Source organism: Phoenix dactylifera, chromosome 1, assembly GCF_009389715.1.
Source record: "Phoenix dactylifera cultivar Barhee BC4 chromosome 1, palm_55x_up_171113_PBpolish2nd_filt_p, whole genome shotgun sequence".
NCBI lineage: Eukaryota > Viridiplantae > Streptophyta > Magnoliopsida > Arecales > Arecaceae > Phoenix > Phoenix dactylifera.
Genome location: NC_052392.1, coordinates 13,969,486 through 13,995,301, shown reverse-complemented (window position 1 = coordinate 13,995,301; position 25,816 = coordinate 13,969,486). Strand labels below are relative to the sequence as shown.

General features: G+C 38.3%; 3 protein-coding genes across 4 annotated transcripts in view; all 3 read left to right on the top strand.

Moving 5' to 3' along the window:
• The first annotated feature begins 1,003 nt into the window (after positions 1 to 1,003).
• LOC103713575 (protein-tyrosine-phosphatase IBR5-like) lies at positions 1,004 to 8,350 on the top strand. Its single transcript, XM_039127288.1, has 5 exons — positions 1,004 to 1,550; positions 4,893 to 4,992; positions 7,083 to 7,140; positions 7,228 to 7,334; positions 7,767 to 8,350. The coding sequence occupies exons 1-5, from the start codon at positions 1,314 to 1,316 to the stop codon at positions 8,078 to 8,080; spliced, it is 816 nt and encodes a 271-aa protein (XP_038983216.1). The 5' UTR covers positions 1,004 to 1,313; the 3' UTR covers positions 8,081 to 8,350.
• Positions 8,351 to 11,760: 3,410 nt separating this feature from the next.
• Positions 11,761 to 17,726, top strand: LOC103713552. Its single transcript, XM_008800520.4, has 3 exons — positions 11,761 to 12,190; positions 16,075 to 16,227; positions 17,323 to 17,726. Exons 1-3 carry the CDS (start codon positions 11,867 to 11,869, stop codon positions 17,569 to 17,571), a joined length of 726 nt encoding a protein of 241 aa, XP_008798742.2. The 5' UTR covers positions 11,761 to 11,866; the 3' UTR covers positions 17,572 to 17,726.
• A 2,916-nt stretch (positions 17,727 to 20,642) lies between these two features.
• The window catches only part of LOC103713551 (sodium/hydrogen exchanger 6-like), a 33,982-nt gene continuing 28,808 nt past the window's right edge, over positions 20,643 to 25,816 (top strand). Inside the window, exons 1-6 of one of the 2 annotated variants that reach the window (XM_008800518.4) lie at positions 20,643 to 20,979; positions 24,691 to 24,742; positions 24,821 to 24,880; positions 25,007 to 25,031; positions 25,121 to 25,206; positions 25,305 to 25,416. In XM_008800518.4, the coding sequence (XP_008798740.2) occupies positions 20,796 to 20,979; positions 24,691 to 24,742; positions 24,821 to 24,880; positions 25,007 to 25,031; positions 25,121 to 25,206; positions 25,305 to 25,416 (519 nt within the window). In that variant the 5' untranslated portion in view covers positions 20,643 to 20,795. The remainder of the gene's footprint in view (positions 20,980 to 24,690; positions 24,743 to 24,820; positions 24,881 to 25,006; positions 25,032 to 25,120; positions 25,207 to 25,304; positions 25,417 to 25,816) is intronic. The other variant, XM_039127272.1, reaches the window with a different exon arrangement.

The window sequence follows — 25,816 nt, the reverse complement described above, 5'->3', positions numbered from 1 at the left end:
TGGGACGTATCTCTTACCTAAAGAAATTTATTATCTCTTTTCTTATTTATGCATTGAGGCCCTCAAATGCATTTATTTTGGAGCCTCTGAATTCGCCTTAGGCCCCCAAATGCATAAGGTTAACTTTGATGGTTTTGTCGGCAATACTACATCAAGAACAAGAATTTTTATGAGATGGGTTCTCTAATATACTTGCCGAGAAGAGATGGCCTTCTTGTTCAATTCCAATTGCCGAACTTGCAGCTGCTTTGGAGGGCCTATGCGGCCGCCTACTTGACCTCGGTATGTCAATATTGATTGATGGGGCCAGTGCTTAGGTTTTGGGCCAGTGGCCCATTTGCTGAGAGCTGATGCCTGCAGTACATCTTATTTCAAGTCTTGGCTCTAGAGTCTAGATTTGTCACCATCTTTTTACAAAAGAAAAGCATGGCCTTTTTTCTCCATGAAACCCATCTAATGGATAAATATAAGAAAGCTGAGTCCACTAATTTCTTCCCTTCCTTCTCTCTCTCTCTCTTAATTCCACTTTTCTATCTTCTTCGATGAACCAATGTACCTCTAACTATATCAAGAACTCTATCGACCAGTCATAACCTAGTATTGCAACTCTCCATCGGCTTCCTCTCTTCTTTATCATTCTTCTCTTCTTATCAAATCTCAAGACCTTAGATTCCCTCCCACTATCATCATCATTGTCATGTCAAAAATGATACCATGAATAACAGGTTGAGATCATCACTAAAGATCCTGAGAAGCTATATAGAAGGCAAGCCAGCATGAATTAGATATTTAGAAAGCTTGAACGTGTATTATTTGGATATATATTATGTAATGGCGGCTTTCTTCGACGAAGCCCTAGGTGTCCGGGCTCTCTCTCCCATCCACCGCACCGCCTTGATGCGAGGGAGAGCAGCAGATCCTTTTCACTATCCGTTGACGGTCCGTTATCTAACTTTCAGCTTATCTTATATGTACTTTGGGATTGGTGAGATGGGTACGTGGCAGGTCAAGAGGCCCGCCCCATATGGCACGCTTTGGAATCACCTTTCCCCAGGATTTTTGTCCGATCGGCTCTGGAGAGCCCTTCTTCGCTTCTCTGCGCTCCTCTCCATCCTTTGCCAAAGGCCACGTCCAGGCCCTCGATTCGTTCCTCTCTTCCCTTTTATTGATCTCGAAATCGCCTTTCCCTATGCCTGGCGTCGTTCGCAGAGCTTGATTCTCCCCGGTTTGATCTCGGGCTGCGTCTTCTTTTTTTTTTTGGAGGGGGGTGGTGGTGGTGGGGATCGGAGGGATTTCGGTGCTGCTTGCGCGCGATGAGGAAGAGGGAGAGGGAGAATCCGTGCGGTGTATGCGGCCACTACCACAAGTATGAGGAGGGGGAGGTCTGCGGGGTGTGCGGCCACCGGATCCCGGCGGCGGAGGAGCGCTCGGTGCAACAGGGCAGCGCCTTCCCCTCAGAGATCCTTAAAGATTTCCTCTATCTAGGGAGCTACGACAACGCGTCCAGGGGGGAGCTCCTCAAGACGCTCGGTATCTCCCGCATCCTTAATGTAAGTAAATCTAGAAACCGGTACTATTCTTAGGAGGTTTCACAATCATTCGCATGCTTTTGAACTGATTTTTTTGGTACTTCTATTGAAAAAAAAATCAGAAATTTGGTATTTCTTATTATCATTATGGTAACTCGTTGCTGCGTGGAATTCGAGCGTTAATTAATGGTTTTTGGAACTCTATATTGTGAAAATGGAAACTTTGGCATTTTATTTTGATCAATAAGGACATATGAGTGCCCTAGACTTGGAATCAGAGCTTGTGACACTGTTTTTCTTTTGAGATTCCTGTTTGAAAAATTGGAGCTCTGTATACAGTTTTGTTTATTAAAGATTTGATTGCCATACTGAAGAAATCAATGTGTACATTCAAGAAGCTATACTCGGGCATAACAAGGGTAGAACAATTACGTTGGAGTAGAACTTAAAAGACGAAAAATCTTTTCATCGTACAATCTTTTTGCATATCTATATGTTTATTGTTACATAAGCATGTATATTAGTTTTTTTCCCCAAATATATTGATTAGGTTTTCAGAAAAGTATGCCAAATTGATTTGAAATAAAAAGGAGATATTGGCCCAGTCCCATATTAAGTTCAAATGGTGACTGACTAGACAAGGGAGGCTCACAAGGAAAAAGAAAATCCATAATGCGATAATTGCAAGGATGCTGGGATTCAACACTCGAGTGTATGTTGGGTTCATCTTGAAAGATTTCAGGCTGTACGGAGGTTGGATTGTGCTCATTTAAACTTTATTAAGATAAGAGAAGATGAAATTATGCATCATTTAGGGTAAAGATGAACTCGTTGTCTTGATATGTTATAATCGCAGACCGATAGCACAACTTGGAAATGTCTTGGACATTGAAAGGACCGGGTCAACTACCTAAACTGATTATGTCCACTAGAAGCTAAATTCAACTCAACTGTAAGGACTTCACATATGATGCTCCTTCGAGGGAGAATCAAACTGGACTAATACATAGAGGGGGCGTTTGGTATGGGGTGATAACTCCAGGATCAAGGGTGGTCCGGATGAAGGTAATAAAATCACCATGTTTGGTTATATCTTAGTAATACTACGTGGTGGTGATATCGGATCACCCCACTTTTCAAATCACTGTCCAGTCCAGTATCGGATATCCATCCTTGAGGACGGGTTTCCAACATCATCGGAGCGTGGTGATCTGATGTTGACCAAACTATCCTTCAAAGCTGTGGGCACGAAAAAAAACAAGATTTTTTTCGCCGCAGTCGTCCTGCGGGCGCTGCTGGCTGGTCGCGGGCATCATCGGCCTCGGCCGGGCTCCTCCCGAGCGATCCGACAGGAAGATCTTCCCCTTGCTTCACGGAAAAAGAGGGGAGATTTGATGAATCGAGAAAGGAAAAGAAGAAAAAAAAGAAGAAAAAGGAGAAGAGAAAAGAAGAAGAAAGAAGAGGAAGAAGAAAAGAAGAACAAAAAAAGAAGAAAAAGAAGAGAAGGACGAGGAGGGAACGGCCACTTACCGGTGGATCCATGGCCGTAGCGCCGTCGATCCTCGGTCAGAGGCCCTTCTTGCGCTCCCCACGGTGGGGTGGGCTCCCGCTAGCCCCCCTCCCGAGCTCGCCTTCCTCCCTTCGTGGGAGAAGAAAGGAGAAGAAAGGGAGAAGGAGAAGAAGTCGGGAGGAGTTATGGAAAGAAGAAGGAGAAGAGAAGAAGAAATGGAGGAGAAGAAAAAAAAAAGAAGAAAGAAGAAGAAAAGCTTTGGGAAGAAATAGGAAGAAGAGAAGAAAAGGAAAGGAAAGAAAAAGAAAAGGAAGGAAAAGAAAAGAAAAAGAAAAGAAAAGGAAGGAAAAGAAAAGAAAAAGAAAAGAAAAGAAAAGGAAGGAAAAGAAAAGAAAGAAAAAAGAAAAGATAGGAAAAAAAGAAAAAATAATAAGAAAATAAATAAATAAATAAATAAATAAAAATGGAAAATGATGAGCAAGTGGGAAGAAACTTGGCTTTAAAACGACTACAAATTATTGGCAATTGGGCCGAGTCATGGTAGTCTTAATAGAATAATAAGAACATGTTGGATGTTGTAACAATTTAACTATAATTCAATTTGTTCAAATTTGACGTCATGAAGAGTATTGTTGATAGAACGAGAATATGGTCTGATTTTTTTGTTATAAGGGTTACTAAAAATAGAATATATGACAAAATTATGAAGCTATTATAGGAATTAGCATATTGACTTATATTTTTGATTCATAAGAATTAAAAACACATAAAAAATCCATCTAAGATATATCAGGAGTATTTGTGGTATTATATGGTCGGTGATTTTGAATCCCGTACCATACCAAACAAGTTACTCATGGATACTCGGGGATTTTTAATCACTGGACCATGGCCTACCAAACACATTAACCTTAGATCACTGGAGATCAAATTACCCCAGCATTCGGATCACCGGGGATCTTAGATCACCATGGTGATCCTATTGGGGTTACCAAATGCCCCCAGAGAAATTATACACATGACTATAGAAGGAAATACGAGGTTATAAAGATGTGATATAATTTGATATCTGTAGAATTCTTCTATAATTTTGTAGCAATGACTGGTTAAAAGGTTTATCTTTTAGGAAAAATGAGTCAAGCAAATTACTTATTTGTCAAGCTGATATCGATCTTATTGATCGCATGCTTCAATCCAATGTTTGTGCACAATAAACAAATCAACAAATTGGCAATGCCTTGACATGAACATTTCTTTGGGCAATCTTTTTCTCATCAATTAACCAATGATGTTTCACCTGTGGAATAACACATTTTGAAGCTTGCTATTCACCATGCATCTGCTTCTATAATAGTCTTAATCGGCATGGTACTCGATGAAAAGTGGGAAATAGGCTATAAACACAGCCCTTTCCTTTCATTGGGTCGATGTTCCTTTTCGTTATCATTTACATTGAAATTGTCATGTTCTAGCTAAAAAATTTGAAATCAGAAATGAGTTTATAGTTGATATTTGTATATGTCACTTTAGTTTGTATTTTTATTTCCTAAGAATAGATGTATTTTGAATCATGACACAGTTACAAATTTTCCTTTTGGTTACAAATTTTCCTTTTGGTTACAAATCTTCCTTTTGGTTACAAATCTTCCTTTTTATTTCTATGCAAATAAGAAGAATAATTGCAATATTTATACAACCATCCATCTTGGCCTTTTGTTGTATTCAATGAGAGGTCAGCTTTTATAATATTTTCTGGTATTTTGTATGCTTTTAAATCTCAGCCAGAGCGAGTGGTTGCTACTGTCTTTTGAGGTTGTCCTGATACACTTGTGTGTTGTTTTATCTATGTGCAGACTGTGCCTGCATGCCAAAATCTATATAAGAATTCTTTCACATATCATTGCCTCTACAATGACAAGCTTTTACAATTTGATGATGCAATTCAATTTTTAGGTATGCTTTTTGGTTCTGTTTTAATATGTCTGTCAGATCACAAGTTTTACTCAATTGCACATTTGAGTATCTGTTCGATTTTTATGTATTGCTTTAATTGATTGCAGTGAAAGATGTAGACTACGGAACTGTTTTCCTCGATGACAGGCTGTATTGACTTGTAACAGAAATAACAAGCTGTCAAGTCCCTTTTAACTCTTCATAACTTATATTTGTGAATGCATGCTCTTAGACTTATGATTAACTTTATAATTGTGCATTGCTATTGTTGCAGCTATCATTAAGAACTATTATCTTTATGAACGATTATATGCATGCACCTTTAGACATCTCTTGCTTTTGACCATTTTTAGTGATACATCCCATCTTTTTCATCCTCATCTGATTTTGTCCTTGCCCCCGCTGTTTCATACATCTCCATGCTGCCGATGATTGCCTTTATCCTATTGCCAAGAACTTTGAGATACATACACTTTTTTACCGTTGGGTGACGGTGGGGAGATAGCATTGGACATCATACTGTGTAGTTCACCATATTGGCTCTTAACTCCTCTTCTGCATGTCTCTATATGTCTACGTCTTACAAGTTTGAGGAAAGGTGGGGAGGTGAATTAGGATCGGAAATTCCATCATATTGAGTAGTGCACTGTTTTGGCTCTTAGTTTCTGTTTTATATAACCTTCCTGTCATTACAACGACAATGAAAGTCATGAATGCACAAACACATACCTGTCATGTTAATTTGACTCAAAACTACATCGAAGTATTACTGCCATGTTATATTGGCCTTATCTTGATTACTTCGTGTGTCTCACTCAAATTATTTTGAGAAACGCGAAAGCCTGACTTCCTTTCTGTACACACATTTGAGGTATCCATAACAATTATTCCGGCCTTTTTCTTGAGCCTAAACTATTGATATTAGCTAAATTTTTCTAAGTAATTTTTTTAATAATAGTGCTACTTTATTCTAGGAATATCATACTTTAGTGTTCTTATGTTAAAATCTTTAATTGTAATATGGTTGAATGATTAAAGGATGAGAATGTATAAATGCTTAGTTAGGGAAATCACATGATAGGTTATGGAAAGATGGTAATTTGGTTGGGCTGAAGTTACGTTTGAGGGCACACAGTAGAAATGTCAAGGTTGAGAAATAATTGCAATAAAATTGTTAAATTGGCGCTTTTAATGGGTCTAGAGTCTAGACCCATTGTCAACCTTCCTATATCTTTTTCCACTTGTCACGAATGAAGCAACTATTGACATTTAAGGAGTGGGAACAATATGTTATTTACTAATGTATTGTCAGGTTAGAATGACAAACAAGCTTCTTAAAGATAGGAAAAAAAAATAAAAAAAAGAGGCACATGCTGAACCGAACTAATGAAAGTTGAGTTTAGAGGATTGAAATTTGGAGTGTTTGTGATCGTTACAAAGAGGTTAGCAAAATTCTAGTAAATTAGCAGAGTTAAGCCATGTTTACAACAGATGAATGTTAAGGTCATCATGAGAGAAAACAATGATACAGCTACATTATAGGAATTTAGGAATTTCACATTAAAGGATCTAATGAGGGGCAACTGTTAGTCGAAGTCTATATACAATGAAAATAAAAGGCTTGCCTGATAAGGAGAGTGCTGAGTTTTGATCTAGAATGGTCAAAGATGAGGATATTTTGATAAATTCTTTGAGGAAGGTATGAAACAAATCAATGACTTGTTTATAGGTAATGTCGGCCTTAGATTTGTTTATATGGTAATCTAGTAACCTCATTTTTATTGTCTGAGTATTTGGTTATGTCTCTAGATGACATTTCCATGCATAATTGCCTTGTGCGCTGGGCTGTCATCAAGGCGTAACCCATCTATGCAGGAGGGTCAATTAATTATCTGATTTTTTAATTAAACCTATTAATGTTCTTCCCCTCACCCCCTCACCCCCGATTCCATACTTTATATATTTTGTGATTGTTCTTTAACTTCTATTGTGTTGTTGGATAATAACCATGCCAAATTTGGGTTCTCTTGGTCATATCTGTAGCTGATACAGCTTCTGTTTGAATTTTGTTATCTGATATTCTAATGCAGAGCAATGTGAAAGGGACAAGGCGCGGGTTCTTGTTCACTGCATGTCAGGAAAAAATAGGTTTGTTTCTATTTAACATTTCTGAGTTTATATGTTGTTTATATAAGCTTCTTGTATATACACTGTTGCATCATCTCCTTTTGACAGGTCACCAGCTATTGTAATAGCCTACTTGATGAAAAGCAAAGGATGGCGATTTGCGCCAAGTTATCAGTGGGTTAAACATCGTAGACCTCTGGTGGAGTTGTCCCAAGGTTTGTCGTCTCCCCTGTAGATGTTTAGGAATATGGAGTCAAATATTTACAAACTTGCAATGCACATCATATGATTTTCTTTATTGAACTAAGGGTTGTTCTTATATTTGAAACGTTGTCCTCTCCTTCTCTCTCTCTCTCTCTCTCTCTCTTTCTCTGTGTGTGTGTGTTTGTGTGTTTATATGCGTTTTTCTCCATATTGAGTCGGGGATGGGACCTCACTGCTTCATATCCCTGGAGGGAATGACTATTTAATCATCGATCGGATGGTTTGTAATTGTGGAAGATGAGGCATTATTTTCTTTGTTGAATACAGTCTCACCTACTAGGAGATCATTGGTTGTTACTGTGCTTCGAGTTATTAACCACAATCTTTCATTCAAACTGCTCATTTCACCAGTTGACTCATATATCATGATTCGTGAGTTGCAGCTGTCCATCAACAATTGCTGGAGTACGAGCAGAAAATATTTGGATCCAATGAGCCTGTGCCAGTCCAGCCTCTCTTCCTATCAGATTCAACTCCTTGTTTCGGGTCTGGGTATCCCAGGACAATCGGTAATTCTCCAGTTCCGGTGTTCGATCAGCCGGCCATGCCATCCATCTTTGAACGCATAAGTCCAAACACCACCCCTAGTAATTTTGTCTTTGGAGCTGGGGGGAATACAGAGCAGAAAATCGTGGAAAGCAGTGCTTTAAATGTCATCCCTCCAACTGGGAGTGAAACCCCCATGGACAGCTCGTAGGACTTCATACATCCTGTGTTGCCTGACAGGAAAAGTTGTAGGTGGAGGTCTTACCTCACATCTGAAGCATGGATATGAAGTAAAATACTTTGCGTTCCTCAAGGTTTTGGTCCAGAATGTACTTTTTGATAAAATCGAGCAGGGTTGATATCACGCCTTTTTCTTTTGTAATTTGTGGAATCATATCATAGAACTGTAACTCGACTGTAATGCTCCAATTAACTCCTTGTCTATATTAATGTTCATCACTCGGGAATTTTTATTCATTCATATGCTTGTCTTCCATTTCTTTCCACATGTTCAAATTTCAACATTCTGAATACCTGTGGGGATGCAAAGAGGACAGGTACAGCAACAATATACCTGGATCTGATGGTTCACCGAGAAGGTGATGCTCTGAGAAAATAAATCGAATAATCCTGGAGACGAACATTTCTAGGTACTGGATGAATCTCTGTTGCCGGGTTGGAGGCTTGGCTGCAGTTTTGAGGATTTTATACCCTTGGAAAAGAGAACCATGTTGCTACGGCAAAATGAATCAGCTGCAGGTTACCATCTGCTGAGAAATATTAGGGCTATGGGCCGTGATGGGCTGGTGATTCGGGCGAAACATGTGTTCAGAGAGGCCAATAAAGGTGCAGATTGGGTGGCTTTATTTGTTGCCAACTATTCGAGGGACCATTTAGGGTGGGAGAGGCGGAGTTGCTTAGTGCGCTCAGGAATGTTTTGCTTTTTGATTTTCTTGGTTATATTTGTGCATGCTATGTATGATACTTTCGTTTTAGCAAAAAAAAAAAAAAAAAAATCGGCTGCAGGCCTACGGGTCTATTCGGTGGTTTCAATCAGTTTTATCCTCAAAATCAGAAATGGGTCTCTTTGTTCAATTAATGAATTATTTATGGGCTTATGTTCTAAGTGCCCGTTTGGTTGCCCGTAACTTGATATTTAAATCAAATCAAAGCCCAGTTTTGATATTTAATTTGACTACCTCGAAAAATCTATTAGGTGGATCTGGTCCAAAATATTAGATGGAATTATTTATAAAATAATTTCATGGAAGACGGTAAACCTAGTCTATCTAATAATTTTTCGTGAAGTGCAGTAGACGTGATTCTCAAAGTAGCCTATTAAAAAAAAAAATCTGAAGTGGCTTCAGTTCTTGAGAGAGGAACGCCACCCACCTGTGCCATGATATGGAGAGGGATAAAAACTTAGAAATCAAAAAAAAAGGATGGGCAAAGTAAGTAACTTTAGAGAGGAAGGAATTCATTGTTGCAACTCCTACTCGATGTTTGGATCATTGTAGAAATAATACATTATTATATTAAGATGGTTTGTTATTAACCATTATAATGGTTATAACATCATTATTTATCTTGAAAAGCAATCATTAAAATTTTATTATTTAATAATATTGAAAAAATGGCTGTTGTAACAGTGCTATAATAAGAAATAATGGAAAAATAACTTTGTTATCCTTTCGTTCACTTTATTAGATAAAAAAATATTTTGGGGCCATATGATCATTTTTTGAGATGATTTCAAGAGAAAGTTTAAAACTCGAAATAAATTATTGGTACAAGAGAAAATAAAGGCTAACGAAAAAATAACGACAAGTAATATTTTTCACGTTATTTACGTCAATACGTAACAGCGGTGGTCTTAAAACCATTAAAAATGACCGTCGCCAACGGCTACGACGCTGTTATTTCCATGGTTTTGGGTCCCATTGGGATATTTCTCACGCAACTGCAAGATATTTGCGTGCGATCCTCTTTTAAGTCTATCCACCACCAAAACATCGATAGAGATTCGAAGGATCAAACCAAAATTAGATCATTTTTACCAAGTCCCAACAAGATCGAATCTTGTTTGCTTCTTGGAGCACACCATGAACCTGTGCCTCGCAACCAGTCCTTACATGGCCCAAACTTCAGAATTTTACAGCCACAGCTCAGGTTTTCACCCATTGTCTATAGAATGAAACCCGGCCCAGGTAGCCATTTCCCACATCAACCTGCAACAAGTCTAAAGCTACTCCAACTCATTTTTATTTAACAAGTTGCAGCCAGAGGAAGTTTCCATGTAAGAGTGTTTCAGTTTCCTTGCATTAGCCATAAAAATCTTCAAGTTCCCCAAATAACTACATGATCTTCGGTTTGTGGGAGAAGTTTTGACACTCGTCTATTTTTGTTCTATTTATTTTATAAGCTCATCAGCTATTCGAGCCTGCCTTGATTCAGATGGCAGTGCTTACATAAAATTAGTGTGAGCAGCTGATGTACAAAAAAAATAATAAATAGAGATAACAATACTTAATTTGATTCAACTTGTTGTAGATCGGGCTAAATTATCCGTTTAACAAAATGGTTAGATTTTAGCCTCGATTTTTGATCTATTTAATAGCTAGATTGCGTTCGAGTTAACGGATTTTGATGTATCTTGTAGAGTGCTTGCTGACTATTTATATAAAACCATTAGGCTCCAAGGAAGTATTGCCTGTCAACTGCTCCTGTCATGGCGAGTTACGCCTACAAGGACCTTTGTAAATTGGAATTTGAGTTGGTTGCTTGGTTTCTTATGGATTTCTTGTAATTTGGTACTTGTGTAGGCATCTTGTCGGCCTCAACAAGGTGGGTGAAATCAACAAACAAGTAGCTCTGAGGAGTCTAATGAGATTGATAGGCTGTTCGAGAGGAGGTTTATCTCTTTGTTTCTGGAGAAGTTCGCTGCAACGTCGGACTATTGACAGTTTATAACTTCGGATAGCTGGAAATGACAATTAGTTCTTTAGAAAAAGATCAAGGGATCAGTAATAATTTTCCAAAGCTGAAAAGTTTCCAAATCACTCGGAGATAATAAAATCTAATGGGTTCATTTGGTTGGGGTATATTAGATTATGGGGTAATCCGGCGATTTTTAAGAATCATTTATCGCAAAAAATAATTATAGTAAAAAATAAATTTTATCATGTTTGGTTGGTAGAAAAATTATTTTAAAAAATAGCATCGAAAAAATATCAAATTTTCAACAGTACCATTGAATAAATAATTCTTGTTGGCCATTTATAGTGCACTTACAAAAACTCCATTAATATTGAAGATTTCAAATATCAAAATATATCTGCATGAGTTATGCTTATAGTTACATAAATGTTGTTTAATTTAAATGTTGTTAAATTAATTATATATATAAGAAAAATATATTTTTTTAAATATAAATAAATTTTAGTATGCTTTGGTACATAAATAAATATATTAATTATTAATAAATTTTGTGTTAGATTTATTGATAATAAATAAATATTTATTAATTATTTATTAATAGTTAATAGTCATAAAATATTTGTTTTACTATTTTATTTTTTATTTTTATTTTTGCATATCTACCCACGCTTTGTAAAGCCGTTAAAAAATTAATAGTTTTAAATTAAAATGACTAAAATATTTTTAATGGATAGATGTGCGAAAAAAAATATTTATGACTATCGCGATGGAGTACAAAAAAAAATAACTTCAAAATTTTATTTTATTTTTAATTAAAATAAATATAGTTTTAATTAATGGAGTTAAAACAATAAAACAGTATTTAATGAGTGTAAAAAAGAAATATAAATTTGAAGCGGGTATTCACGAAAATTTGAATTGAAGAAGGTTATTCACGCAAAAACCACTAAAAAAAAAAAAGAAAATGACAACGGAGCGGTCATCGTCTTCATTCTCCGCGCCCTCCTATTGGGAGCTGTAAAGCCAAAACCGTCTTCCCCTCTTCTCTTGTTACCGCTTGATGGAAGGAGTGGGGGCCCGGCTGGGCCGGTCGTCGACCCGGTACGGGCCGGCGACGGTCTTCAGTGGACCAGTCCGGAAGTGGAAGAAGATGTGGGTCCCCCTCTCCAACCCTAATTCCAACGCCTCCTCCAACGCCGCCGCCAACGGCGGCACCGCCACCACCAACAACCACTCCCACCTCCTCCTCTACAAGTGGACCCCCATCTCCTCCCGGGGCAATGGGGGCGCTGCCGCCCCCGCGGCCCCCGGAAAGGACGCCTCCGCCGCTGCCCCCGCCGGCCAACCCGAGGAGCCGCCCCGGAGGAAGTTCCGATACGTCCCGGTAAGCCGATTCCCTTCATCTGCTGACCTGCAATCCTTCGATCTTGGATTAGAGGCTCTTGGGATCCGAAATGGGTGGGTATTTCTTCTGTTGGTCTTTTGGGCGTTAGGATTTACCTCCTCTCTGGCTGATTCCGCCATTAGTTGTTCTTCTTGTAAAAAAAACTTCCACACTGATAAAAAAAAAGCCTTTATTTATGGAAAAAATTGAGAATTAGTGATACGGAAAGCATAGTTGGATGATTTGTGTCGCTCATGTTATGGTTCGTTTTAAAGTTTTAATTTTTTTAGTTAGTTGATTTGCCATTTCTCAGAAGTGTTCGACGAGTCTTTTTCTTAACTGTACTATGGAAGTAGATCCATGGGAAGGCATTGATATTCTGGGGTTGATGGATTGGGAAAGGTCGTAGAGTTTTCCGCCTCTGCCAAAATTTTGATGATTAGGGTTTACTTAGGATGAGGTGGTGAGATAGCGGAACTGTCATTGCTGCTGCTAGAATGTACATTAGCCATTACAAGTTCTTAGGATCTGGGAAAGTAGGAAATGGAGATTGGTATAGGATATGGTGGGGCATGTTGGGTGTTAGGAAGATGTAAGCTTGACCATCATGCCGTGCTAGTGATGCTTACTAGGGAAACATAACATTTCCTTATATCGCGAGGACCAAAAGCTAAAGCGGTTTGACTAAAATATCATGAAGTAGTATCAGAAATAAGAATAATTATTGGTAAAAAGAATTGAGAAGAGGGAAAACTAAATCAAGGGCTAAAGAAAAAGAACCAGGGATATGTAAAGTTGAATTATTTTGAGCATTGAAAAGGATAAAAAAAGCTGATAAAAGATATCAGCATTGTCACTTTCTTTAGTTCTTACAATTCCAAAAAATTTGATTGGGTGGTTACTTGCTTGGAGGAACTCTTTGCAGTTTATGTACTGCCTTGTTCACGTTATTGTGCCTTGTTGCCGATCACCTTATTGTGCACTATAAGGGGTACCTAGGTGCATTGTAAACTGAATTGAGGTTTATATATGGCATCCTTAGGCTTGGCCCATCATCAGGTTGTGGAAGACCAGAGTACAGCAGCAGGAGTAACACGGACACAGTATAGGTTTTCTTAGGGATTATAGATAGAGTCAAGTCAGGCTCACATCAACTTGATGTCAACTTTAATTGCTGCTTCACAGGTGAGTCTGGGGCTCATGCTCGTTGCTTGCATGCTTGAAGCTATGCTTGTTTATTTTGAGGTCCCATGACTTGCATATAGTTAGTGGTCCTAAGGCCCACTTTCATGGATGTTTATTTGTCCATGCTACTCCAACACTAGCTTGAGGTGGCCTAGATCACCTTTGAATTTGGATGGCTATGAGATATTGGTACAACGACAGAGATTTCAGTGATTGTATGCTCAAAATATGAACACCAATCTGGTCTGGTTGGCTTTCAAACAATTTTTTAATTTTTGGTTCATTTTATGATGAAATTTGAGGAAATTTTTGAAAATTTAAATTTGATATGGTTGTGATTTTGAGGGTTTATCATGACAACTTTCTTATAGCCTTTAGTGTGAGTGGATATGGATGTAGTTATAGAGAGGAATTATAGCTGAGTTGGATTGGATTTTATGTTTAAAAAGTTCTAGTATTCAGGAACGAGGTCTTTGGAGTCATGGTTCAGTAGATTTTAAGGTTGTTTCAATGACTTTTAGAGTTTCCACTGATTTATAAGCTTGCTAATCTAATCTAGATGTATTGAACAAACAAAATATTTGTTGCTAAAATGTTGTTTTTCCTTTTCACTTTCTCGGCTCCTCATACAATTTTAGGGTTGATAGAGTCATAGTTTTGGAGAAAACATATATAGGAAGTTTCCTTTAGGTTATTTGTATGGCTTGATATTTGATGGTGAGTTAGGAAGTATTGGTTCTTTAGAGTATGAGTTCTGTTTCTTTATTATTTCAAGTCTCTTGGATTTTAAAGTTGTTCTTATAATTCTGTGTAGCATATTACTGGTAACACTACTGACTGATTTGGTGTAAATCATATTGGTATATTGACGCACAGAAAAAAAAAAATGAAGATGGCATATTGAAATAAGTTTAAGCAGAACTTGGCTTAAGTATCTTAAGAAAAGTAACTCTGCATGGTGAAATGAAGGTGACACTGCATTATGCTGGTGAATATAAGATGCATATTTAGAGGATGAGATTCCATTGTACCATGGTCCCTTATAGGTCATCATAGAAATAGAAGAACAGATCATGTCTTTTTTACGTGGGAGCATATTATCCTTTTCACACATTACTGAGCAGCTAACTAGGTTGCTGATCCTTCCAGACATAGGAAGTGGAGGGTGTAGCTTGGGCTTTCAATTGGAGTGTTGCTTAACTCTTCGTTTGCTTCTTTTCAGTCCACCAGTTATGGCAAAGAACTATATATGGTATCATTCACTACAGAAAAATACATCTTTTCCGGCATTTTTTATGACCTTTACCGACGCTTATAAGCGTCGGTTAAAGTTCGGCCGACGCTAAACAAAGCATCGCAGAAGTGTCGGCGATACCTGAGTGGAAAAAGTTTTTTCCGACACTTTCGGAAAGCGTCGTAAAAGATTAGTTTTTAGCGACGCTTTCTAGCGCTAAAAGCATCAAAGCCGACGCTTATAAGCGTCGGCTATAGTCTTTAATTTTTTTAAAAAAATTATTTTCTTCAGCATCCCCATTCCTTCTTACATTCGAGATCCACCTAGCATCAACGATATCAGCCCCAGCAACATCAACTCTTCGAATTTTTTTTCCAAAGACAGGGACATACAAACACCTAGGCATCAGTAAACAAAACTAAGAAGGAAATCAAGAACTCCAAGAAAGGATAGAACCAAAATTTCGTAGATCAAGTAACGAAATCACCTTGCCACCATTCAGACCAGTTTGCACAGCAGGCTTTTCACATGCATCACTCCCAGGCACCGATTTCCTTCAAGAAAACATGTGATAATTAAGGCAAAGGGACAATAACCATGCACATAAAACTTTATTAAAGAAAGAAAAGAAAAAAAAAATTCCGAGAGGCAGCCATCGAGACCTTTCTTGAATCCTTCCTGTGAACAAAATGCCGAAGCCAGAGCTACTACTCTTATAAGACGGTTAATTAAAAAAAAAGAAAAGAGGGGCAGAGAAAGATGATAGACCTCGATGATTCAAAACCTGATTCGCGGGACTCAGCCGTTGTCCTTTCCTTTTCAGAGTATATCTTGAAATATTTCGCCATTACCTGAGGAAAAAAGAAGAAAAAGTGAAAGCAACAGGGGAAAAAAATGATGTAATGATCAAAAGATTGCTGAGAGAAGGAGAAGCAGGATTTGTACTGTTCTTGGAGGGCTTGGGATCTTCAAGGATTCGGCGCTGGAGGGAGGAGGAGAGGAGTAGAGAAGATATTAGGAGGCGGTGGATTGATGTCGACGCTGGAGGGAGGAGGAGAGGAGAGGAGAAGTTTACAAGAATTAGGGCATCAATCGAGAGGGGGCTGATATTTAAATGGATTTGTCCTCCGACGACGCTTATAAGCATCGTTGTAGGTCAAATCTTTAGACGACGCTTTTAAGCGTTGTTAATTCCGAAGCTTTGCCAACGCTTTTTAGAAGCGTCGGCAAAGTTTGGCGCTGAACCAAAATTTCCCGACGCTTCTCCCTAGCGTCGGGAAAAAAGCGTCGGGAAATCTCCTTTTTCTTGTAGTGATTATGTGTGTATGTTAGACTACTAGTCACATTTTTCTCAGTATTCTCTATCATAAGCTAGTTGGTAAAATACAGCTTGAAGAAGACCAAGTTATTAGAGCCTTTCTAGCCTTTTCTGTTGATATTTTATTTGATCATATGAATAATGCAGATTTCTGTAATTGAAGAGCAAAAGCAAGAGGCTGCTGTGAACTCTGAGGAGGAGAACAAACCAAGTGATGCTGATCCATCCGCACAGCCTGTCCAGGCTGATCTGTCTGATGGGAAACCTGATATGAATGATGTCTCAATGGAAGAAGCTCAGGTGGCATTTAGATATTTCCTATATTTCATATATACAATATCTCATTATGGAAGCTGATCAATTTACTTGTCTGATGTTTTCCACATGAAAATATTGTCCTGTTTTTTTCACAAATAATCATTGTCATCTTTTTGTTTTTTAAATATAAGTTCCTGCTTCCCACTTTTAGCCTTCATCTTTTTTTTTCCTTTAATAGGATGGTGTAGATACCATTGTTTAAAATAACATAAACCTGTACTCTGGCTATTGTTCCTACCAGCTATGGCCTGCAGCATCTCATTTGAGTGTCAGGTCCATCAGGACTGTGTTTTTGGTTGTTTACATTCAGATGGTCAAGAAGAATGTTTACAGTAAATCATAGGAAATTCAACATGAAACCAATGAATTATCTTGTTTGACAGTGAACACGATGTGGAATCAATTTGTAGCACAGAGGTACCAGGTCTTTTTAAGTTAACTGTTCAAAAGTGATGAAGCAATAGACCTTGCAGTCCATTGGCCTATGCTGTCAACTTTGTACATGGAACTCAGGTATGAAACTGCGGCTGTGCATGTTTACCTTGTTTGATCGAGTAGTTTCCTGATACTTGTGTGGGATGATCTATAGCACAATATTATGCAGTCTATAAGTCAGTTACCTGTTCAAAATTGATGAAGCAACAGATTATGCAATTTACATGACATGGACTACGGTACAAGTTTTTGGTACGGGTGCGCATGTAAATGTCAAATGCTTCTAATCTCGAGTAATTTTCTTCTTGTGGACCTGTACGAAGAGTGTTGTATTGTAACCACACCCATGTGTCAAGTTTTATTATCAGTTTATCTTAGCTTTTAGAAGAATGCCAAATATTCATGCGAAAAACCTTTAATATGGCCTCTTTCTCTCTGTTCCATCTTTTCTAGGCCAGCACTTTCATGCCAATCTCATCAGATTTCTTCACCTTAAAAATCATGCGATAAGACAAACCTTTTGCAAAAGCTCATATTCTTTTTACTTAAGCTGATATAATCATGTCTGGGTACTTGCTGCCCTTTTTCCAACATGCCCTTTTTAACCATGTATGGATTTTTTTTTTTTTTAATGTCTTTCAGGCTACAAAGAAGGATGAAGCACTTGCAGAAGACAGCAAGGGAACAGATTTAAATTTGAGCTTGGGTTTAAATGCTCCAGATGGTGATGGTGAAAGTGATCCAAAGCTGGCAGTGCAGGGTGATAGCACTGGTCAACTGGAGAGAGTAAACTCAGGCGAGGATGTAGAAATGAAATCTGGAACAAATTCAGAAACCGATAATAAATTAAAGAGGAAGGCCGTAACCCCTGACCTTGAAATGAGAGTGTGAGTTATATCATCTCTTCTTTTATTTGACCCTCTTGCAAGAGGCATGATACTGTACCCTGATTGATGCACTATCATCTATGTGTGAGACATTGTCAACTGTCTTAAGCTTGCAATATTATGTGAGCTTTATGCTTTTTGAAATGCTTTTTTAGCCAATCAGGTAGCTCTAATACCCTGAAAGAACTGCACGTAGTTTGCTATTTAGAAGATCAAATTTCAGTTCTGGATCTAAGCTTTGTGTATAAAAATTTGGGCATGATTTTATGATGGATGAAGCTTCATCTCTGGGCCGAGACAAAGCTTAGTTCCCTTTTACCTATGCCATGTAACTCTTAGGGCTCGTTTGGTTCGCGGAAAGTATTTTCCCTCCTAGGAATATGATTTCTGTAAAGAAGATTCCTAAGAAGAGAATGCTTGGGAATGTACTTTTGGCATGTTTGGTTAAATATGGAAAAGTGGTAGATTTTCAGAGTGCTAATGTTTGGTTGACCATCCACTTTCTTTACAAAGTTATGTGTAATTCCTATTATACCCTTAATAAAAATTAGGTTTTTAATTTCTCTTTAATACTGAAAGGCTTTTTTGGAAAAAAGTAAAAATAGAGTGATTCGCGCCTCATGGGAAAATAACTTTTCCATGTTTCTTATAGGAAAGACTTTTCCATAAAATGTGGGAATTATATTTCCATGGAAATACAATTTTTCCATTTCTCTTCTTTGAAAACTCCAACCAAATAAGAGGCATTTCAGTATTTTTTCGTTGACCATACTTTCTCCCCTTTTTTTCCCACGAACCAAACGAGCCCTTAATAAGTTTGTATGCTAATGTTCTTCTTCTTCCTTTTTTTTAAGTTAAAGGAAAGGAAGATTGTAAAAGAATAAAAAGAATGATGCAACAGATCTCATAAGAGAATAGGATTACATCATCAACTACAATCTAATAGGTTAACCACCTTCGTTTTTGAGTCCCACCTACCACCAACTATTAGGGCAAATTATACCTTGCACCATGTTTACTAATATGGTCAATGTATCATGCTAATCAACTCGTCTTCTTCCTATGTGCCAATCACTAAAATGAGCGCATGATGATAGAGCCCATATGAAGGAGACTAAGTAATTGGCATGGTGCATCCGGTGTAGGACATAATTTTTTAACTATTAGATTGCTGCATTTGTACAGTGTTTCAATACTTGTGGGTTAGCTCTTGGCGATGGTGTTCAGCTGTCCAACTACATTTACATTTTTATTTAATTGTGCGACGTGTCTTTTGATGTCATACGAATATTGTGGTCCACATTTTTTGTAGTGCAGATGTCACGCATTGCATCATTGCATGGATGGAGTGATATAGCACCATCTTGGTTGACTATAGTATCGGATTCCTCACTAGTTGGTCGACGACTCGACGCCTATGGATTCGGTATTCGGACATATGTTGCCTTTTTCAATTGAGTTTTTTTTTTTTTTTTCAAAAAAAATGCTTTCGGAGCTCTTAGCCCCGTGGACAAAGTCTAGTGTACGACCTGACCATTTTGGGCAGGCTCGATGGTCCTCCTTGGAAAATTCTTTAGCACTGAAAGTTGCAATAAGGTCAGCGGTTCCAATTATGTAAATCAGCTCTATTTATCCTAAGGGGCAGGAGTAGGTGGAACGTGAGGGTCCGTATAAGTATGTGTCTAATCCACATCGATTATTTGTTAGAGAGATCTTGAATATCTATACATGATTAAAGAATTCAAAAAAAAATCCTCCAAATAGTCTTTTTGGATGATGTTATAGTTGTTACAAGTGGTATTAGAATGAATTCAGCCTATGACTTATGTGAACTAGAACACATTATAACATAGGTTTTTTGAGGCTAAGTATAGATTGATCGTGGTGCTTGTGATAAGATTTGAATAGATTTGGATCCTTAGCTCGACGAGGACGGGATTTAAACAAAAAAGTATATGAGAATCTATGCGGACGTATTTTTAATTCCATGATTATTTATTGGAGAGATTTTGAGTACTTATATAAGACTAAGAAATCCAAAAAAAATCTTCCGACTAGTTTTTTTAAAATTGTTACATATACTCACTGCAATATTGCCTATCTAGAAAAAAAATTAAAATATTTAATAGCAATTTTTGCATAAAAATTAGCTATTTTTTAGAAAGAATATTATACATATAGAGGTTTTCTGATCCCTCGAGCCATATTGCAATATGGGTGAGAAACATTTATGCAATGCATAGTGTGCGTACACATTTTTTTAACGATCGGTGCACATATATCAAATATCTAATATTTTTTCATCTCGTACGTAGATCCATGGATAAAATTATTCATAGACTCTTAAACAAATATTTTATCTTGCAAAAAAGAAATCAGCCTTCTCTTGGAAATTTGATAAGTGGATTTTATGCAAAATCCAAATATTCAATATGCTTGGACATCGTAATTAGCAATTTATCAAATATCAAGCTAGAACCCATAGTTGTGATCTTAGCCTACTCGGTTCGGCACACGAGCAGTAGACTTATACTGTTACATGTTTTCACCTTATGTATCACACTAAGCTAGACTCTAGCATGGATCTTGATTGTGCTTGCAAAAGTTGAAACGTATTCTACCATTTGTTTTTTAGAACCAGTCTTGCACGCCATTTAGATTGGACTTATTTTTGGAATTGGGTCAACAATCCTGACCTCGGACTCGTGAGACCAAATGATGGGTCCGAGCCAGGCTTAAACCGGTTCGGATCCGATCTGGATCCACCCGACCCAACTTCGCAGCCGTAAGCTCGCCGAAATTCTGGAGCCAAAGTGGAAAGCCAATGAACGAATAGTCCGCGAACTATATACGCGTCCAAACAAAGCCGCGCACATGAAATATTATGCGCAAAAATATCCGCCGCTCGCGTTTTCCGCGAAAACTCATCCTGTCCGTCAATATAAGACGTCGCGCGCGGCGCCGGACACGATGCCGATGTCGGCGGATGGGATGCGTTCCCCCGCATATAATATTTTAAGAACTTGGGTGGAAGATATAATCGCCCCGAGAACGCGCCGGACGGCCCTATTTTAATCCCCTCGGAGAAGCGTAGGTAGGCGAGCGGAGAAGAATTTAAGAGTCCAGAAGGATTCAATAAAAAGAAAGCCTTCGAGGAGAGGAGAGGAGAGGAGAGGAGGGAAGAGAAGAGAGAGAGGGTGGAGTGAGCGGAGCGGGGGATCGCCGGCGATGATGGAGCTGAACGTGACGGCTCCGCCGGCGGGAAGCCCGCCGCCGGGGAAAGAGCAGCAGGCGGCGGGGGTGGGGATCCTGCTCCAGATCTCGATGCTGGTGCTTTCCTTCGTCCTCGGCCATGTCCTCCGCCGCAAGAAGTTTTACTACCTCCCCGAGGCCAGTGGCTCTCTCCTAATCGGTAATCCCGTCCTCCCACCTCGCCTTGTGGACTTGCTTTTCGTTTCTTTGCTTTCTTTATGATCTTTAATTTGCGGGATTTGATGCTGGATCTTTGAAGTTGGTTCTTGTTTGAAATCTATCTGATTCTTGATGGAAATTTGGTCGGTTCCAGTTTTTATGTTGACCAGTCCGTTGTTCTTTATTCGTATTTTAAAGATTAACTGCTCAAATTTTCAAGATTCTGGATCTTTCTTTCTTTTTTTTTTCTTAATTTCTTGTGTGTGCAACATTCGCTACATCCTTTGAGTTGATGGTATGAAAGAAACTGGTTAAGAATATGTGCCTGTACGGTGATTATTCTTCTTGTTCTTCATGTATGAGTTATTTGAGATTAATCTTTTCCAGGTTTTATGCCTGGTTTATGCCTCAAAATGGAATTTAGGTTAGATAATGGCAGGCTGATGATTTAATATTGCTCCCATTTTTCACTTAACATAATGAAGTTAAGGAGAGGATGAAAACAGAAGTTTTGGATGAATAAGCACCGAGTTTTCCTATGTGAAATGGGAAGGAGGTTACAATTTGCGAGTCCTAGATGATGAACATTTATGTCCTTCTTCATCCTTTCCTTGTTAATCAGTCAGCTATTGTATTGCCCCCTGCCCTAATCTATCTCAAATGTATCATCCTGCCTTTTCATGTTATATATACATCATGTTAACAAAAAAACATGAATGAACAGGACTGATCTGGTTAGATAGAAGGTGGTTTTGTTGAATTATGAGATGGGTTAGGGCTTTTGTTGGGAATAAGTAGAAAAGAATGATGGTCCCGGGAAGATTTATACCATAAAAAAGTATTGTTTTCGAAGACAAATAGAGATGGATGTGGGAGGAGGATTTAAGGAGATGTTTTAAGTATTGGTATATGGACACTGTTCTCATGCTTGTTTGTACTGTATTGCCCACTAGAGATGTGTGAAGCTGAGGCACTTATAGTCTCTTAAAATGACATTAGCGCTCCATATTTGATAGGTTCATATGCGGACAGGAATTTCTCAAATCTTCATGGATCTATTATTAAAAAAAAAAGAAAAAAAATCTTGCTTTTGTGGAGATGTGTAATTATTGGGGATTGAAGAATGTATTGGACTATCATAATTGGGTTTATGGGCATGGAACTAACCCCACAAAAAAAAGTACAAATGAGAAGATGTAGTCCTCATAGAGTTATTGATTTTCATGCCAGGGATTTTGAAAATTGAACCTTGAGATTGAGCCTTTTTGAGGCTTTTGGATCACTAATTTGTTTGATCCTTGGGTGGGAATGCAGTTTGCTATAAGCTTAATATTCAGTCAAATCTAAGAAGGTTCTTGCATTATCTGGAACCTTTTTTTACTATTTTATTCGGGAAGGTTTTAGTTCCAATTTAAAGCTTCATTAGATGACCTAGACTAAGTAGGAGTTCTGCTTGATAATGCTTAAACCGGGGATGCATAAGACGGTGATTATCTTGCCACCTGTCACCTTCTTTGGTAAGTTCTAGATTGCTTACTAGAATCATGATTTGGGAGGCTCTGCCATGTTTTGATTTTATGCTGGTTGCGAAGAAGGATACAACTTCTTTGCAATTGAGAGCTAAAAAGGGCGGGGACTGTGGAAAGGGTATCTTCAAATCTCCACATGAAGTTTCTAGCAGTAGTAGTCTGAATGGGTGGACTAAGAGGGGTGCCCATTGTAGTTTGAAGGCATATAATATACTTAATATGACGAAGCTACATTGGTGGGAGGATGGGGAGATGCTAATGTTAGATTTATCCATTATCCACAAGCTTTATTTCAATTGTGAGTGAGGAAAGCGGCACATGTGAAGGAATTGACATGAAGCTTGCTGCGTTTAAGGGGAGAAAGAGTTTGTATGGTATGATAACTTTCGTAGATTATGGACTGGAGTTTCTATATTGGATTGTTAAGTAGGACAATATTCTCTAAGGTACTTGGGTCTTGGAGATAAGGGCATGCATATAATCTGACAGGATGTGATAGTAAGCAATATGATTAGGGACTTGGTGGATGACAAAGTAGTATTCAAGTTGGACCTTACTAGTTTTCTATTAATGTAGAAAGTGTTAGTTAATCTGGCACTGTTTCAAAGGTTGTTTTTTATTATGGGGCGCATGGTTGTGAAACAATAGCTTCCAAATAGTCTAGGAAGTTATTTCTAAGTCCTAGAAGAGAAAGCGGAATTGGTAGGATGATGTCCCAGTACAATGTGTCCTCTCTCTCCAAGACACCAACTACCAATAGGGCTAAGACCAGCAATGTGATTTTACATGGCACCTCTAGTCCTTGCTACCCTGCTCATCTTCTACCTAATATGTAAATGACAAAACTTGGTGAATGATGTTTATTAATGGTTTGTGACAAAACATTCACACCCTTTGATTTTTTTTTGTCTCATTCCATTTTTTCAGTCTTATATTGCCAGCAACTACAATATGCATCGTGACCCTTGCTTAACCAACTATGTTGTTTCTCAATTTTGCATACTGTTCTTTGTTCACATACTTTATGGCAAGAAGAATATTTGAATGCTGACCTTCTGATTGAGGAAATCTCAAGATATCACTCTTTTTTTTTCTTAGAGATCTTAGAGGGCCTATGCAAAAAAAATGGTTGTGCATGGCTGAGAATGTTGAGATGATTGCAGGGTAAAACTGATTAAAAAATGATGAGGAATGAATGCACTAAAGGTGGCATATAAGTTGCACCAATGGAGGACAATTGATGGAGAGCCATTTAAGTTAGTATTGACATGTAGTGATGTGAATATCTTAGGAGGCTTTGGTAAGAAGAGATGCTCATATTGGCATCAAATGCTTCCCAGGGACTTAAGAAATACTAAGCTTACAAATCTGAAATTTGTTCGAGTGGCTTTGGAAAAGCCTGATGTAGCTCTACAGGTGGTGTTTGAGGATTTATAATGCCAAGCAGAATTTTTTTTAGATCAGGGCTTTATAGTCTTAATTATATGCAAATACACAGTTCTTGACCTATATGTCCATCTCCAACACTTTGCCATCTATTTTCCAAACTGGTATTTGCTTTTTACAAACCTGCGGTGGGAGATTCAGTTGAAGGATTATGTATCTGAATTTCCAGTTCTAAGTTATAGATTTTAGGCTTCATCATTAGCCAACTTCTCCTTGAGTTTTTTTTTTTTTTTTTTTGAACCTTATATGCAATTATTGTGTCTGTCTTCCATCCTGGCCCTCTTTCAAGTCCTCTTATTCCTATACCATGTTGTGAAACTTCATACTATGTCTAGGGGGCAAGTAATTTCTTATGTTAGGAAAAATAATTTTTTGTTTTACCAGTTTTGGTGCACTTCATGGTTAAAATTAGATATAATAAACATTCAGTTCGGATCTGAAATAAGTCTCAGAACTGAAATAGAAGTATGAGAAAGAGAAGCAAAGGAAGTATAAGGGTTTGAGGATTGGATTCCTAACTTAGATTGATAAGAGAGCAGCAAATACTGGTGCTGGATGGCATAACATAGTCGGGAGCATTTCAGTGCCAGGCTAGCATGCCACCAGGTGCTGGAATACAATATAGCATGCCCGGTGCCTTGGAGTTTGTGGATTTGATACTGAGATGAGTGGAATTGTTTAGAAGCAGTCTAGAAACTCATATTTTTCTAGAACTCATCCCCCGCTCTCCTTTGCAGGTTTAATTGTTGGTGTACTTGCTAACATTTCAAATACAGAAACCAGCATCAGGTTTGTGAATTTTTATGTTTCTTTGAACTAGAACATATTTTTTATTTTCTTGTACTAATTGCTTTCTTCCTTTTCCAGGACGTGGTTCAATTTCCATGAAGAATTTTTCTTCCTCTTCTTATTACCTCCGATTATATTATATCCAATCTTTGCTATGTCCAAAGTTATTAGTTCTTTTCTTGTTTTTTTATTAAGTTTGAAGATCATCAGATAAAACTGTATGATGCCATGAGTTGTATGATGTTTCCCTTAACTTCAGCATACTCAATCAGGGTTCAGCTTAGCACCAGTAAGTGTTTTAGAGTTGTATCATCTTCTGCATGTTATTCTTGCATTAAAGTTGTATATCTGATGCGTCCACTGAACTGACCTTGGCAGAAACCATTCTTTTCAAATTTTGGAGCCATAGTCACGTTTGCAATTTTAGGGACGTTTATTGCATCAATTGTTACGGGGATTTTAGTGTAAGCATTCTTCAGTCTTGGTTCCTGTTTATTGGCAAATAGGTTTTTTCTTTGACACTTCTTGTCAGTTGTTTATTTATCCTGCTATTCCTTTGCAGATACCTTGGTGGACTAACATTTCTCATGTATAGACTGCCATTGGTGGAATGCCTTATGTTTGGTGCTCTTATATCAGCGACAGATCCTGTCACTGTGTTATCCATATTTCAGGTGTGTAGATGTTTTCCACCTATTTATCTTAATATTTTCAATTGGGGTCGGCAGAGCCGTCTTGAACCGGGCGGTTCCAATTGTACTAAGCCATTCCGGTGGCGGACCGGGACGGTTCCGACAACGGAAACGAAATCCATTGCTGGAGGGGGAGAAGAAGGAAAAAGAGAAAAAGATAGAGCGAGCAGGGGAGGGAGGGAGGTCGGTGGAGGGCCGTCGAACGTCCGTGGTTCGAAACAGGAGACCCGGCCGTGGCCTTCGCCTCCTGCCTGGCGCTGGCCTTTGCCATCCTCCGTCGGCCTCCCTCCCTCTCTCCCCTTTCTTTCTCTTTTCCTCTCTCCCACCTTCTCTACTGTGTCAGTACAAGCCCGACATACCGACACGACACGATGCAGGCCCG